The 16,562-nt window shown below is 61.9% G+C and overlaps 1 protein-coding gene across 1 annotated transcript; it reads right to left on the bottom strand.

The window, feature by feature from the left end:
* Positions 1-109: 109 nt before the first annotated feature.
* Positions 110-13,495, bottom strand: OCLN (occludin). Its single transcript, XM_054175252.1, has 9 exons — positions 13,392-13,495; positions 10,597-10,645; positions 8,853-9,633; positions 7,159-7,317; positions 4,515-4,666; positions 3,523-3,711; positions 1,713-1,884; positions 469-510; positions 110-336 (listed from the first exon to the last, which is right to left on the bottom strand). The coding sequence occupies exons 3-9, from the start codon at positions 9,591-9,593 to the stop codon at positions 235-237; spliced, it is 1,557 nt and encodes a 518-aa protein (XP_054031227.1). The 5' UTR covers positions 9,594-9,633; positions 10,597-10,645; positions 13,392-13,495; the 3' UTR covers positions 110-234.
* Between the last annotated feature and the right edge of the window lie 3,067 nt (positions 13,496-16,562).

Here is a 16,562-nt window from a genome sequence, read left to right as displayed (position 1 = left end):
GGGTGGGGGGCACATATTGGGGGGCGGGGAGGGGGGGCTCACTCCAGCAGCCAGCCCCAGCCCCTTGGCACCGACGTTTGAGGGGTGGCTTTGAATCGGGGGGGGGCAGGGGGAGGCTTGGGGCTTTGTGTATACAAACAAAGGTGCCAAATGCACCAAAGTCCTTGAAAAGGGGGTGTTGGGGGTGGGGCAGGGACCCCCTTGTGGTGGAGGTTGTGGGGAGGGGGCCACAGGCTACCCTCTCATCTTGTCGTAGTCGTTCACCATCCTCTTGATGTGGAAGAGTTTGTTGCGGAGGGTTTTGGTCTCCTGCTTCTTGGTCTGGTAGTCAGGGCTCTGAAAGGCAGCACAGTGAGGAGGGGGCTGCAGATGGCGGGGTGGGGAGGGTGGGGGCACAGTTTCCAACCCCCCACCCCCACCCCAAACCCCCCACCTTCAGCTGGAACTGGGGGAGCTCTGCACACTCACCCGCTTGAGGTCCTTCAGCCTGTTGTACTCCTCTGCCACCTCCTGCAAGGGAAGGGGTGGGGTGGGGTCACAACTGGCTGCTGTCATGGCTGGGGAGGGGGCATGAGAGTAGCTGCCCCATGGGCATGAGCAGTGACCTTCACCCCTGATGCCCCACGGTAGCCCCAGTGCCCTCCAGCACCTCGAGGCTCCACCGTGTCTGTCCTCAATGACCTCCAGCACCCCAAGGCCCCACAACATCCACCCCAGGCAGCCTCCAGCATCCCAAGGCCCCACAACATCCACCCCAGGCAGCCTCCAGCATCCCAAGGCCCCACAACATCCATCCCAGATGCCCTCCAGTATCCCAGAGTCCTACAGCATCCATCCCTGATGCCCTGCAGCTTCCCGAAGTCCTACAGCATCCATCCCTGGTGCCCTCCAGCACCCCAGAGTCCTACAGCATCCATCCCTGGTGCCCTCCAGCACCCCAGAGTCCTACAGCATCCATCCCTGGTGCCCTCCAGCACCCCAGAGTCCTACAGCATCCATCCCTGGTGCCCTCCAGCACCCCAGAGTCCTACAGCATCCATCCCTGGTGCCCTGCAGCTTCCCAGAGTCCTACAGCATCCATCCCTGGTGCCCTGCAGCACCCCAGAGTCCTACAGCATCCATCCCTGATGCCCTGCAGCACCCCAGAGTCCTACAGCATCCATCCCTGGTGCCCTGCAGCTTCCCAGAGTCCTACAGCATCCATCCCTGGTGCCCTGCAGCACCCCAGAGTCCTACAGCATCCATCCCTGATGCCCTGCAGCACCCCAAAGTCCTACAGCATCCATCCCAGATGCCCTCCAGTATCCCAGAGTCCTACAGCATCCATCCCTGGTGCCCTCCAGCACCCCAGAGTCCTACAGCATCCATCCCTGGTGCCCTGCAGCACCCCAGAGTCCTACAGCATCCATCCCTGGTGCCCTCCAGCACCCCAGAGTCCTACAGCATCCATCCCTGGTGCCCTGCAGCACCCCAGAGTCCTACAGCATCCATCCCTGGTGCCCTCCAGCACCCCAGAGTCCTACAGCATCCATCCCTGGTGCCCTGCAGCACCCCAGAGTCCTACAGCATCCATCCCTGGTGCCCTCCAGCACCCCAAGGTCCTCCAGCATTCCCCCTCCATGCCTCGCAGCATCCCAGCTGCCCCCCAGGAGCCTTCTCTGGTGCCCTGCCCTGGTGGCAGCAGTTCCCCAGGTCCCACCAGGAGCCCTGACCTGGTACTGGGGGCTGTCCTCAGAGATGCTGTCCAGCTGCCTGCTGAGCTGGTTGAGCCGGTCGTTGACTCTGTCCATCTCGGCGCACAGCTGCTTGTAGCGCTTCAGGTCGCTGTCGAACTCCTGCTTGTACTGCTGGCGGGCGCCGTCCGAGCTGACCGGCGGGTACAGGCTGCAGGACCACAGCCACAGTCACAGCCACAGCCACAGCCACAGTCACAACCACAGCCACAGCCACAGCCACAGCCACAACCACAGCCACAGTCACAGCCACAGCCACAGTCACAGCCACAGTCACAGCCACAGTCACAACCACAGCCACAGCCACAGCCACAGCCACAACCACAGCCACAGCCACAGCCACAGCCACAGCCACAACCACAGCCACAGCCACAACCACAGCCACAACCACAGCCACAACCACAGCCACAGCCACAACCACAGCCACAACCACAGCCACAGCCACAGCCACAGTCACAGCCACAGCCACAGTCACAGCCACAGCCACAGCCTCAGCCATGGTCACAACCACAGCCACAACCACAGCCACAGCCACAACCATGGTCACAACCACAGCCACAACCATGGCCACAACCACAGTCAGAAGTGGAATCAGAATCAGAATTAGAATCAGAATTAGAGTCAGAATTAGAGACAGAATCAGAATTAGAATCAGAATCAGAGTCAGAATTAGAGTCAGAATCAGAATCAGCAGTAGAATCAGAATCAGAAGTAGGATCAGAATCAGAATCAGAATTAGAGTCAGAATTAGAATCAGAATCAGAAGTAGAATCAGGATCAGAATTAGAATCAGGATCAGAATCAGAATTAGAGTCAGAATCAGAATTAGAATCATAATCACAGTCAGAATTAGAGTCAGAATCAGAATCAGAAGTAGAATCAGAATTAGGATCAGAATCAGAATTAGAAGTAGGATCAGAATCAGAGTCAGAATCAGAATTGGAGTCAGAATCAGAAGTAGAATCAGAATTAAAATCAGAATTAAAATCAGAATTAGAATCAGAACCAGGTTGGAAAAGACCTTCAAAATCATCAAGTCCAACCTCTCACCCAGCACCACCTCATCAACTCAACCATGGCACCAAGGGCCTCAGCCAGGCTCTGCCTGAACACCTCCAGGCATGGGGACTCCACCACCTCCCTGGGCAGCACATCCCATGGCCAATCTCTCTTGCTGGGAAGAACTTCTTCCTCACCTCCAGCCTGAACCTCCCCTGGTGCAGCTTGAGACTGGGAGGTGATTCTGCCTCTCTGTACCTCTCTGCTGAGACCTCTGTGTCCAGTTCTGGAGCCTCTGCTCCAGGAAGGATCTGGAGGTGCTGGAAGGTGGCCAGAGAAGGGCCACGAGGATGAGCAGAGGGCTGGAGCTGCTCTCTTATGGAAACAGACTGAGGGAGTTGGGGTTGTGCAGGCTGGAGAGGAGAAGGCTGCCAGGAGACCTAATTGTGGTCTTCCAGTATCTGAAGGGGGCTCCAAGAAAGCTGGGGAGGGACTTGTGAGGGTGTCAGGGAGGGATAGGACTGGGGGGGATGGAGCAGAACTGGAAGTGGGGAGATTCAGATTGGATGTTAGGAAGAAGTTGTTCCCCATGAGGGTGGTGAGAGCCTGGCACAGGCTGCCCAGGGAGGTGGTGGAAGCCTCAGCTCTGGAGGTGTTTGCAGCCAGGCTGGAGGTGGCTGTGAGCAACCTGCTGTGGTGTGAGGTGTCCCTGCCCATGGCAGGGGGGTTGGAAGGGGATGACCCTTGAGGTCCCTTCCAACCCTGACAATTCTGTGGTGCCCTCTCTCACCTGGCCCACTGCTCCTGGTCTCTCTCATCGCTGGACTCCACTGCTGTGGTGTAGTCAGTCTCATACTGGGACTCATCCAGCTCAGGGTTGCGCCGGCGCCGGCGCCCGCGGCGGGTGGGGGCTTTGCTGGGCTGCTCCCTTGGCTTCTCCTCTGCTGGGCTAGGGCTGACTGCTTGGTCTGGCTGCTCACTGTGGGGGACAACATGGAACCATGCAATTGTTTGGGTTGGAAGACACCTTTCAGATCATTCAGCCCAACCCTGAACCCAGCACTGCCCCAGGGCACCATCAAACTGTGGTCCTTAGCACCACAGCTGCACAGCTTTGAAACCGCTCCAGGGATGGGGACTCCACCACTGCCCTGGGCCAGGTCTGGACAGCCCTCAAGGGGAAGAAACTGTTCCTTATGGCCAATCTGAACCTCCCCTGGGGCCACTCCAGGCCATTTCCTCTTCTCCTGTTGATTGTTCTTGGGAGAAGAGACCAACCCCAACCCAGCTCCAACCTCCTTTCAGGGAGTTCATAGATTCACAGAATGGGTTGGGTTGGAAGGGACCTGAAAGCTCATCCAGGTCCAACCCCCTGCCATGGGCAGGGATACCTCCCACCAGCACAGCTTGCTCAAGGCCTCTTCCAGCCTTGGACACCTCCAGGGAGGGGGCAGCCACAGCCTCCCTGGGCAGCCTGTGCCAGTGAAGAAGCTTCTTCCAATTTCCAAGCTCCTGGTGCAACTTGAAGCCATTTCCTCTTGCCCTATCTTTTGTTCCCAGGGAGCAGAGCCCAACCCCCACCTGGCTCCAGCCTCCTCTCAGGGAGCTGCAGAGAGCAAGGAGGTCTCCCTCAGCCTCCTCTTCTCCCCCCCTAAACCCTCCCAGCTCCCTCAGCTGCTCCTCCCCAGCCCTGTTCTCCAGACCCTCCCCCAGCTTGGTCGCCCTTCTCGGGGGACCAGCACAGAGAGGTCCCCGGAGCCTCCTCCCCACCTGGCCACTCACCCCCTGCTGCTGTAGGTCCCTGAGGGGTAGTATCCGTTCGGGGGGGGGTAGCTGTAGGAGGGGGGGCTGTATGGGGGGGCAGTTGGCTTCTCTGAGTAGGCCAAGGTGGCTGTCTCGTCCTGCATGCTGGCCCCGTCCGCCACGTTCTTCACCTGCAGCAGGGAGAGAGCCTCAGCCATGTGCCAGGGCTGGGGAGCAGGGGGGCACACCAGTAGGGCACTGATCACAGTGCCAGGCACATGAGGATGCCACTGGGCACCACCACACGGAGCTAGAGACACCCTGGAGACCTCCTGCCAGAGGTTTGGATAGGGATAGGGACGGGCAGGACAAGCCCTGGCAGAGGTGGAGGGGTGGAGAGCAGAGGGGGTGCCAGGGGTGGGCAGAAGGGGGGTTGTGGTGGTGGTGGCCCTAAAGTAGCCACAGGTCCCAGAGCCATAGCAGAGCCACCACGGGTGGGTCCCACCGGGAGACACAGCCCAGGAGGGGTCCTGGTGCCTGGCTCTGTACCCCCAGGGTGACACCTCCCAGGCTTTGCCCAGCATCATCCCCCCACCCACGGACCCTCTCTGCTGCCCCAGGCTCCTCAAGGAGGACGTGGGACGTCCGTCTGTCCCTCCCTCCCCTTTCCTTCCTGCCCTTTGTGGGTTGTTTGTGCCGGAAGCTGGTCCCAGCCTGGGATGGTGGCCCTGGGGACACGCAGCTCCGGCCGGAGAAGCCGCTTCCTCCTCCAGCACTTTTCTTCCCCTTCCTCAACTAACAAAAGACTCTGTCAGCTGGGGGTGGGTGGGCACCAGGTGAGGTGGCCCCCAGCACGTGGGCACAGCCAGGTCCCCTTGGCACAGCAGGAGAGGAGCAAGCAGCCAGCAGCTCACACCTGCTCGAAGGTCACTTCCTTATCTCGGTCCCCTGCCATAAAGTGGGAACCAGACGTCCCAGGAGCCTTCACACCCTGGTTCCTCCCCACTGCAGTGTCCCCTTCCAGCAGGGCTGTGTCACCCAACCTCCTCAAGGAGAAGCTAAAGGTGAAGGTGGAGCTCAGGGTCTTGTTTCCCCCACCCCCCAAAACCCAGTCTGGTCCCAGTAGGGCCAGGAAATGCTTCACAAGGGAGGGACATGGAATGAAAATAAATAAAAGCAGAACAAAAGGGAATTCAGGGGGGGAAAAAAGGCAAAATAAATAAATATGGGAGCTGCCCAGGGCCACAGCACAGAGCACAGCTTCCAGGGGCTGCTCGGCCCTGGGGCTGCAGGCAGGGGTTGGGATAGATGGGATTGGGAGTGGAATGGGGATAGGGACAAGGATCAAGTCCCTGCCTGCTGTCCCAGGGGAAGAGCTTCCAGGGCCTGCTCTGGTTTGAGGTCACAGGGAGGGGTTGGGATAAATGGGATGGAGATTGGGATGGGGATTCCAAGGAGGGTTTGGGATAAATGGGATGGAGATTGTGGTAAAGGTTTGGGATAAATGGGATGGGGACAGGGATGCAGCCCCTGCTTGCTGTCCCAGCCAGAACAGCTGCCAGGGGCTGCAGGGCAACTGCTCTGGGATTGCAGGGAGGGTTTGGGATAAATCAGATGGGACTGGGATGGGGATTGCAGTAAAGGCTTGGGATAAATGGGATGGACATTGTGGTAAAGGTTTGAGATAAAGGGGAAGGGGATGGGGACAGGGACAGGAATGTATCCCCTGCCTGCTGTCCCAGCCAGAACTGCTGCCAGGGGCTGCAGGGCAACTGCTCTGGGATTGCAGGGAGGGTTTGGGATAAATGGGATGGGAGTGGGATGGGAACAGAGACACTCAGTTCCCACTGGGGGCTCTGAGACCAGAGCATGGCAGCCCCCAGGAGCTGTGCTTGGGCACAGGGGTGGATTTCACAGGCTCCTTCCCCATGGAAGGCTGCAGAATTCCCACAGCCTCTTCATGCCCTGGGCCCTGCCGAGTCACCAGCTGAGGGCAAGGAGAGGAAGGGGCACATCCTGACACGCAGTGGGGAAGGGGGGGCTGAGCTCCCCAGCACCCCTCAGCCAAGAGACATAGGCTGAGTTTGGTGCCAGTTTGGTTGCTGCAAAGCCCTTGGCTTGCTCCACAGCAGCAGCGTGGCACAGCCCCAGGCAGCCCAAGTTAATCATTGCCAAGACTGAAACCAAAGTGGTGTCACCGGGCAGCGTCCCACGGCCGGCGTCCCCGAGCCAGGGGCGACCAAAGGGGACAGGAGATGGAACCTCAGAGCCCTGCTCCTGGCCTCCAGCCCATCAGATCCCACCCTGTTTGTTTTTCAGGGAGTTTGAAACCAGTTTACCCAGCCTGACACCTCTGGGGCCGAGCCTCGTGGTGCCAGCGAACAGTCCCAGCTGGGCAAAACCGACAGCACCGAACCAAGGTGGCCAGGGAGGGACCCAGTGAGCAGCAGGCAGTGACAACACCGTGCCCTGGGAGCTCCCTGGGACCTGGCACCCAGGTGGCACAAGCTAGGGGGAAGCAGCCTCCTGGCATAAAATCCTGGCTGGGCTTGGGTGGTGCCCCCCCCTGCCCCCCAGCTTGATGAAGGGCAGGCAGGGAGGATGATTTTGGGGAGGGTTAGGCAGGAGAAGACCACCCACCCCCCCACCCCAGCTCTGGGCACACACTGGCACTCAGACTCACCCACTCCTCCACGTTGGGACCCTCCTGCACCACTGGCATCTTGTCCCAGTAGATGTTTGGCTTCCCATACCTCCAGATCTTGCTCCGTGTCTGCTGAGCGAAGAAGCAGATGAGGCAGAGGAGGATGACGATGAGGAACCCACAGACGATGGCCACAGCCTGGAGGGGTGGAAGAGAAGGGAAGGAAGCCTCTCAGGGTGGGGGTCTCACAGGGCTGTGAAGATCCCACCCCGGGGTCAGGGGGGCTTCCAGATCCCTCCTTGAGCTGCATGGGAACTGCTCCCCTAGCCCCAAGGTTGGACCTCCCATCACGGTGAGGGGAGGAGGACAGGAGCAGGATGGAGCCCACCACGGGGCTGGGAAGTTTTGGGGCCAGCTCCTGCAGTGGGCAGGGGCTGGCTGTCACAGCAGGGGAGGGGACAGGACGAGTTTGGGGGCTTGGGGAGCAGCAGGTTCCCCACTGGCATCTCTGCATGGCACCTGGAGCCCAGTGCCAGCTTGGGTGGGTTGCCAGGGGCCAGATCTCTGCAGCTTCACCGAGATCAGGGCCAGGAGAGGACAGATGAGGCCAGGCTTGGCCTGGAGGAGGGAGCAGGAGCAGGAGCAGGCAGGGTGCCCCAGCTCCCCCCGGCTCAGGGCACAGGAATGCGGCAGGGCCGGCACAGCCGGCTGGGAACCGGCAGCGCCAGTCCCAGCCCTTGTGCCAGGCAGGATCCCTGCCGGCCCCAGCCGAAACTGGGGCTGCTGGGCTTGGTTTGAAGGCCTCTCACTGCCCCACTGACCCCCACCTTGGGCTCCTCAGACTGGGCTGGCAGCACCACGGGTCCTTTAGGAGAGCTGGCACCCAGCTGGCACCCAGCTGGCAGCCTGATCCTGCACCCATCCTGCCCCAGCTTTTACAAGGGGTGAGAGCAAAGTACCAGAAACTGGTGCTGGGACCGCAGCCCCATCCCCTCCCCGAAACTCCCCGGTGCCAGCAGCCGGCTCAGCCCAGTTCCTCCTGCTGGGATCCACTGGGAGCCGGCAGCACCAGGCCCCCCCTGCCCTCCCCAGCCCCACACCCACAGCTGGGACCACCCAACCCAGCACAGCCCGAGGGCAGGGCCGGCGGGCACCAAGGACGTTGCTCTCACACTCAGTGCCATGGGAGATGCCCAGCAAGGAGCCTGGCACGAAGAGGAAGGAGCCTGGCATGAAGAGGAAGGGGAGTTTGGCACAAAGAGGAAGGGGAGTTTGGTACAGAGGAGGGGGAGTCTGGCACAAAGAGGAAGGAATTTGGCAGAGGGGGAGTTTGGCACAAAGAGGAGAGGAAGTCTGGCACAAAGAGGAGGGAGTTTGGCACAAAGAGGGAGGAGGGAGTTTGGCACAAAGAGGGAGGAGGGAGTTTGGCACAAAGAGGAGGGGGAGTCTGGCACACAGGAGGAAGGATTTGGCACAGGAGGAAGGAGTTTGGCACAAGGAGGAGGGAGAGTTTGGCACACGAGTTTGGCACAAAGAAGAGAGGGAGTTTGGCACACAGGAGGGAGTTTGGCACAAAGTGGAGGAGGGAACTTGGCACACAGGAGGGAGTTTGGCACAAAGAGGAAGGAGTCTGGCACACAGGAAGGAGTCTGGCACAAAGAGGGAGCTTGGCACAAAGCGGAGGGGCAGCCTAGCCCCAGCTGGGGTGGGGAGGTTGGGGGCAGCCCCCTCACCTCCTGGGGGTCGACGGTGCAGTAGTGGTAGAGGTACTGGTTGGTGAAGCCGGTGGTGTAGATCTGGTTGCACATGGTCAGCAGGGGGTTGTAGTAGTAGCTGCCCCCCATCTGCGCCTGGGGGTTGACCCCCACCACGTAGACGATGGAGGCCACGAGCATGAGGAAGGCCAGCAGGGCGCAGGCCACCAGCACCAGCAGGTAGAAGCGGCGGGACCGGCAGCTCCGCGACTTGCTGACGCTGGCCACGAAGAGCCCCAGCTGGCTCAGGAAGCACAGCACCGCCATGGCCATCATGAAGCCGTTGGCCGCCCGCGGGTTGGTCACCCCCGCCCCGTAGTACCCCCCGTAGGCAGAGCCGTAGCCCAGGCCCCCCCCGTAGTAATTGGAGCCGTAGAACCCCCCCAGGCCGCCGCCGTAGAGGCCGCCCAAGCCGTAGCCGTACTCCCAGGCCAGGGTGGAGGCCACGCAGGCGAAGATGGCGACGCAGAGGAGGATGACCGCTGCCTGCAGCAGCCTCACCACGCCGGGGGGGGAGGTCCACTTGTAGAAGTGCTGAGGAACGTCCTCCAGGTAGTAGGAGCCGGGCGGCGGAGAGCGGGCGCCGGAGTCGTAGCCGTAGCCGTAGCCGCCCGGGGGGGGCCCGTAGCCGGAGGGGGAGCCGTAGCCTGTGGGGGAGCCGTAGCCCGTGGGGGGGCCGTAGCCCGTGGGGGGGCCGTCGTAGGACTTCTTGCTGAACATGGTGGTGGTGGTCCTGGGGTCTGGCACGGGTGGGCAGGACCTGGTGGAGAGATGGAGTCCTCAGAGCCGGCTGAGCACCGGCAGCGGAGCGCCGGGAGCTGGCGGAGCACCAGGAGATGGTGGAGCGCTGGGTCCTGGCTGAGCACCAGAGCTGAGCACCAGGAGCAGAGCACTGGGAGTTGAGGACTAGGAGCTGAGCACCGGGAGTGCAGCCCCAGGAGCGGAGCACCGGGAGATGGCAGAACACCGGGAGCTGAGCACCAGGAGCGGAGCACTGGGAGATGGCTGAGCACCAGGAGCTGAGCACTGGGAGCTGAGCACCAGAGCGGAGCACTGGGAGATGGCTGAGCACCAGGAGCTGAGCACCGGGAGCCAGTGGAGCACCAGGAGATGGTGGAGCCCCAGGACCCAGCTGATCCCTCGGAGCTGTCTGAGCCCTGGGAGCTAGCTGAGCACCACGAGCTGGCTGAGCACCAGGAACTGGATGAGCCCCGGGAGCTGGCTGAGCACCAGGAGCCCTCTGAGCCCCGGGAGCTGGCTGAGCACCGGGAGCCTTCTGAGCACCGGGAGCCCTCTGAGCCCCAGGAGCTGGCTGAGCACCGGGAGCTGGCTGAGCACCGGGAGCTGGCTGCACAGAGGAGAGGTGGCACTGCCTGCACGGAGGAGAGGTGGCACTGCCAGGTTTCTGTCCCCCGTGCCCGCCCCGTGGGGACTTTGTTCCCCTTGTCGCCGTCACCAACCTCCCGCCTGGCCCCAGCGCCGCCGGAGTCACCTCGCCGCTCGTGGGGAAACTGAGGCACGGGCAGAAGTGACTCACCCAGCGTCGCCCAGCACAGCCAGCAGGGCACAGCAGGGCACAGCAGGGCGCAGCGTGGCCCTGGCACGCATGCAGCAGAGCCTGGCACACGCCAGGGAGCCTGCCCTGTGACCACCCCTGACCACGGCTACCAGACAGCGGCTGAAGGAGGTTGGATTCTTGGAAGCCAGCCCCAAAACCTCTTACCCGAGGCAGGTGCCAACCCCGAGGGCTCCTCCTCCGTCAGCAGCTTGGGCTAGATTAAAACAATAACAATTAAATTAGTCATGTTATTAATATTATTAATATGGAGAAGAAGAAGAAGAAGAAGAGAGGGCAAATTGCCACCAGGCCCAAGGAAAAGGGGGAAATTGCTGCTCCAAAACGTGGGTTTTCTACCCCCCACAAATCAGAGGCCCCCCCAGTATAGAGACCTCCCCCCCAGCCAAAAGAGCCCTCCAATAATAGTGATAATAATGAGAAGAAGAAGAAAAGAAGGAGAAAAAAAGAAAAGAAGAAGAAAATAAGAAAGAAAGAAAAGAAGGAGAAGGAGAAGAAGGAGAAGGAGAAGGAGAAGGAGAAGGAGAAGGAGAAGGAGAAGGAGAAGGAGAAGGAGAAGGAGAAGGAGAAGGAGAAGGAGAAGGAGAAGGAGAAGGAGAAGGAGAAGGAGAAGGAGAAGGAGAAGGAGAAGGAGAAGGAGAAGGAGAAGGAGAAGGAGAAGGAGAAGGAGAGGAGAGGAGAGGAGAGGAGAGGAGAGGAGAGGAGAGGAGAGGAGAGGAGAGGAGAGGAGAGAAGGAGAAGAGGAGAGAAGGAGAAGAGGAGAGAAGGAGAAGAGGAGAGAAGGAGAAGAGGAGAGAAGGAGAAGAGGAGAGAAGGAGAAGAGGAGAGAAGGAGAAGAGGAGAGAAGGAGAAGAGGAGAAGGAGAAGAGGAGAAGGAGAAGAGGAGAAGGAGAAAAGAAGAAGAGAAGAAAAGAAGAGAAGAAAAAAATAAGAAGAAAAGAAGAAGAAGGAAAGGGACAAACTGCTCCTTAAAACTTTGGGGGTTCCACCCCCCCTGCCAAATCAGAGATTCCCCAACCCAGAAGACCTCTCCCAGCCTGGAGAGAGAATAGTAAATAACAACAATAACAATAACAACATCAACAACAATGAAAAGGACAAATTGCTCCTTAAAATCTCCCCCCCCCCCCCCCCAAATCAGAGACTCCCCCAAATGCAAGGACACCTCCCCGCCCCCCCCTCCCCCCATCCCTTAGCCTGGAGACATCCCCCCCCGTCCCCATGCCCAGAGCTCCCCTGGCCCAGGCTAAATCCCTTCCCCCAATAACCATACAAATAATTATCATGTAATAATTATTGTAGCAATTGTATTAATGAGGGGGAATCAGCATCAGCCCAGGGAACAAAGGGTGAATTGCTTCTGAAAAAACTGGGGGGGGAAGGGTTCCCCAAAATCAGGGATTCCCCAACTCACAGGACCCCCCCTCCAGCCTGGATGATGGTGATGATGATGATGATGATGATGATGATGATGATGATAATAGGAAAGGGGCAAATTGCTTCTCATAAATTTGGGGAGGGGCTGCTCCCCCAAATCAGTGACTCCCCAACTCAGAGGACCCCCCAGATAATAATAATAATAATAATAATAATAATAATAATAATAATAATAATAATAATAATAATAATAATAATAGTAGTTCAGGGCAAATTGATTCTCAAAACCGTGGGGTTTCTCCCCAAATCAGCGACACCTCCCCCACCTCAGAGACCCCCCCCCTCCCCAAGCCCAGGACCCTCATCCCGGAGCGAGGAGCAGGAAACCTGAACCCGGGGTTGAAACCCAAGCCGGCGGTGCCAGGGCTCAACGGGGCAGGATCAGACCCTTGGGCCGGGAGGGAGATGTGAAGAGAGGAGGAGGAAGAGGAGGTTGGCACCACTTGACCCACACAGCAAGGGTGGGCACCGGCCCGGGGGTGCCCCCAGGGGGCTGGGGCAGCACCTCCCCGAGTCAGCCCTCACCTGCCGGCTTCAGGGGGTGCCCATAACCCCCAGCCCCACCGAGCCCAGATGTATTCACTTCTGCCCTTGTGCTTTGCATCCCCCCCTCCCCCAAACGCCCCCCGGCACACCGGGGACCCCTCCCGGAGCGGGGCTTGCAGGGGGGTGGGGGTGTCTCAGCCTCCCGGAGCCATAACCGGAGAGAGGTGACCTGGAGCATCCCGGTACCGGCGAGGAGCACACGGGAAGACAAGGGCTCAGAGGGGCGCTGGGAGCGCAGAGACCCCAACCCTGACCCCGCTCCCCCGGGAGGAGCCGCCGCCTACCACCTGCCGCGGCTGCGGCTCTGGGAACCCCGGTGCCGGTGGGAAGTCCGGTGGCGATTCCGGTACCGGTGGCGATTCCGGTACTGGTGCCAGTGGGAACCGCCGCGGGGATCCCAGAGCCGGCTGCTGAGGACTCCGGTGGGGACCCCGGTGTCGGTATGGACCCCAGTGAGGAGCCCGGTACCGGTGGGGAACCAGGTACTGGTGCGAGTGGGGACCCTCTTGGGCGCCCCGGTACCGGTGACAGCCTATTGGGAACGTCGGTTCCAGTGGGGAGCCCGGTGGGGTCTCCAGTGTCCGTGGGGACGCTGGTACCGGTGGGGAGCGCAGTGGGGACCCCGGTTCTAGTGGGGACCCAGGTGGGGTCTCTGGTGTCAGTGGGGACGCCGGTATCGGTGGGGCGCCCCGTGGGAACGCCGGTGCTAGGGGGGGAGCCCGGTATCGGTGGGGAGCCGCTGGGCAGCCCGGTGGAGTTCCCAGCGCCGGTACCCGTGGGGAACCCGGTAAGGACGCCGGGGACAGAGAAACCCCTCCTTGAACGACGGGGAGCAGAGACCCCCCCACACACGATGCACCCTCCCGTACCTGTAGCTCTCTCCCCCTCCCGGTGCCGGTGCCGGTGCCGGGTGCCGGTGCCGGTGCCAGGGGGATCCCGTCCGCCACGGAGCCACTCACCTGCCCGTGCCTCCGCCTCTTTGTTCACCTTAAAATGGCAGCCGGGAACGACGGCTCAGAGGCGACCGGGACCTGCTGGAGACCGGCCCCGGTTTCCGCCTCCGGGGAGGGGTGGCATGGGGCGGGGGACGGACGAGCCCCGGGGCCGCCTCGGTTCCCGCTGCGCTGCAGCCGGAACGGCTCCGGAGGAGTCCTGGTTCAACTGGGGAGGGGCCGGGGCCACACGGGGGGGGGGGAAGCTCCCCCGGTCTGGGGGTCCCCGCAGCCCCCTGGGTCCCTTTAGGGTTTCGGGGGCCGGGGGAGGGGATCGGTTCTGCCCTGTCTTGGACACCCCCCGCCCCTTGGCCCCAGTTGTATTCTTGGGGTTCGATGGGTGCCGGGGTGGGAGGTGTTTGCTGAGGCGGGGTGCCCCTGGGGGTGCCCCTGAAGACACCCCCCCCCAAAAAGACACCCCCCCCCCCAACAATATAATCACCTCGTGGTTTATTTACAGCAGTTCTGCAGCTGGAAAAAAAGGGGGGTGGCAGGGTCCCCAAAATTTGCATGGAGCGAGGTGGGGGCACAGCCAGGGGCTTGGCACCCACCTGGGGACAGGCAGTGCCCACCCAGCGCCCAGGGCATTTCCTGGGGAGATCCCAGGGCACGGAGCACCCAGAGCACCCCAAAACCAGTAGCACCAGCGGCCTGTGGGGTCCTTCTCCGTGTCCTGGTGGGTCCAGGTGGCTGGGTGGGCGCTGGGTGGGCGCTGGGTGGGCACTGGATGCATCCCTGTGGCGTCACCACCCCGTCCCCAACATCCAGCTCCTGGGGTCCTCATCCCATCTTGTCCACCGGGAGCCTGCGGGTGCATTCTCCATGCCCTGGTGGGTCCAGGTGGCTGGGTGGGCACTGGGTGGGCACTGGGTGGGCGCTGGGTGCATCCTTACACCACCAACACCCCATCCCCAGCACTCGGCTCCTGGGGTCCGGATTCTGGAGTCCTCATCCCACCTTGCCCACCGGGAGCCAGTGGGTTCATTCTCCATGCCCTGGTGGGTCCAGGTGGCTGGGTAGGCACTGCGTGGGCACTGGGCAGGTGCCAGGTGGGCACTGGGAAGGCGCTGAGTGCATCCTTACAGCATCACCACCCCGGCCCCCAGCTCCTGGGGTCCTCGTCCCGGGGTCGTGTGCCCGCGGCGGTCGAACTCCTGGATCCGAGCCTTGATGTGAGTCAGCTTCAGCTTCAGGTACTGGCAGCGCTGCTGCTGCTGCTTCTCCAGGGAGGCCAAATCCTGCTGGTTGCACCATGCTCAGCTGGGCACAGCCTTGCCTCTGGTGGGGGCAGGCTGTGGGCTTGCACCCCCCCCCCCCCCCCCCCCCCCGACCCCACAAGCTCCCCAGAATGCAGAACCCATCCCGAGCCCCTCCTCTGCTCACCCTCTTCTTCCTCACTTAACTCGTGCCGGACCTGGGCCACCCTGTGCCCACCCTGGGGGGCTGAAAGAGGCGACCTAGAGCCCTGGGGGAGGGGGGGGAAGCTCTGCCTGGCCATGCAGCCTGGCACTAAGGAGGGGTCCTTGGGGACAGCCAGGCTCGCCCAGACCCGCACGGTGCCAACCTCGCCCAGGGCGTAGCCCAAATGCCACCGCTCATTACTTTTCCAGCAGCTGCCAGGTGACTTCGAGCACAGACCTGGGGTGTCCCCCACGTCCCCTCCAGTCCTCTGTGACCCCCAGTCCCTCCCCCCAACCCAGCTGAACCCAGCTGCGGTTCCCTCCCCCGAGGCTCATCCCCAGCTCCCACCCAGACCTGCCAGCTCCTCACGCCCACCGCAGTGCCCGGCGGACCCACCGTCCTCCTGCGGGTGGCGTGCTGGGGCACCTGGCCCCTCGTCACCTCCTGGGCACCCGGCCTGTGCCAGGCGGCACGGACCTGCCCGAGCAGCTCTGTGTACTCGCCCAGCTGGTCCTGGAAGACTCCCTTGTAGCCCTGCCGCTGCCGGGGGCTCCGGATCGCTGGGTACTTTCTGTGGCACCGTGAAGCCACCAAGGCTCAGGGGGTGGCATAGAGACACACTCCTCCCCCCCACGAACGCTGCCCACAACCCCCAGGCCAGCAGGAGCCTCCTGGTTGGGTGTGGTGGGTGCCCAAGGCTCTGTGCCAACCTGTCCCGTGGTTGTGCCCATCCCCGTGGGGGTCACTTACACCACATAATCCGGGACGGTGCCTGGCCGAGGTGCCAGGGTGGGGGGCATAGACCTGAGCCCTGGTTTCTTGCCCTCCTTGGCAGTGGGGACCCTCCTCGAGGGTCTCCTCGGTGGCATCAGCTCATCCTCAAAGACCACACGCCTGGCTCGGGCTGGAGAAGGCTTTGGGGCACAGAGGAGGAGTTTGAGGCTGCCCTCACACCACACCAGGGGGCACCACCGGGGCTGTGCCCGCTCCTGGTGCCGGCAGGACCCCCAGGGACCTCCTGGTGCTTCTGGGCCACCTCACACCTCCACTTCTGGAGGCAGAGGAGGCAGAGCAGCATGGCGAGGAAGAAGGAGAAGAAAGCAGCTGCCTGTGCCCGGGCCGGGCAGTAGGTGCCAGCCTGGAGGGGGCACGGCCCCAGGAGGATGTCAGTGAGCAGCCAGGCCAGACATACACACCCTCCCAGCACCCCCAAGTACCCCCAGCAGCCCTCACTGAGGACTTGATGGAGGTGAAGCAGGGGTTGAACACCTCCATCCCAGCTTGGTGGCTCAGCACCCTGGTGCCCAGCTCCATACCCGGCAGCCCTGGCTCCCCAGCCCGGGGGAGGGGCTCGGCCAGTGGCTCCCAGTAGCTCTGGGGTGATGGAGGTCCCTTGGGTGGCTGCTTGGCTTCTTGGTCTCTGGGCTGGGCCCTGCTGGAGGAGAGGCTCCCAAATGAGCAGGGATGGGAGCAAACCCACACAGGTGCCAGTGGTGCCTACTGGGCACACCGGAGCCTGCCCCCAGAGCCACCTTCCCCCTGCCCATTGCTCACCAGGGTGCTCACCAGGGTGCCCACTGACCCGGGGACCCCCCCAACCTGTGCCCCAGGTCACCTCCCCACTGTGAGCTCCTCTTGGTGCTGCCAGCCCACCCTGGTGCCCCACAGCCCAGACTGGCAATGCCCCTGGGTGAGTGGGAGAGCAGCCAGCGGTGCTGCCAGTGCCCGCCTGGAGCA

Source organism: Dryobates pubescens, chromosome 31, assembly GCF_014839835.1.
Source record: "Dryobates pubescens isolate bDryPub1 chromosome 31, bDryPub1.pri, whole genome shotgun sequence".
Classification (NCBI taxonomy): domain Eukaryota; kingdom Metazoa; phylum Chordata; class Aves; order Piciformes; family Picidae; genus Dryobates; species Dryobates pubescens.
Note: the sequence above shows the minus strand (reverse complement) of the source record. Positions and strands in the feature narration are given on the sequence as shown.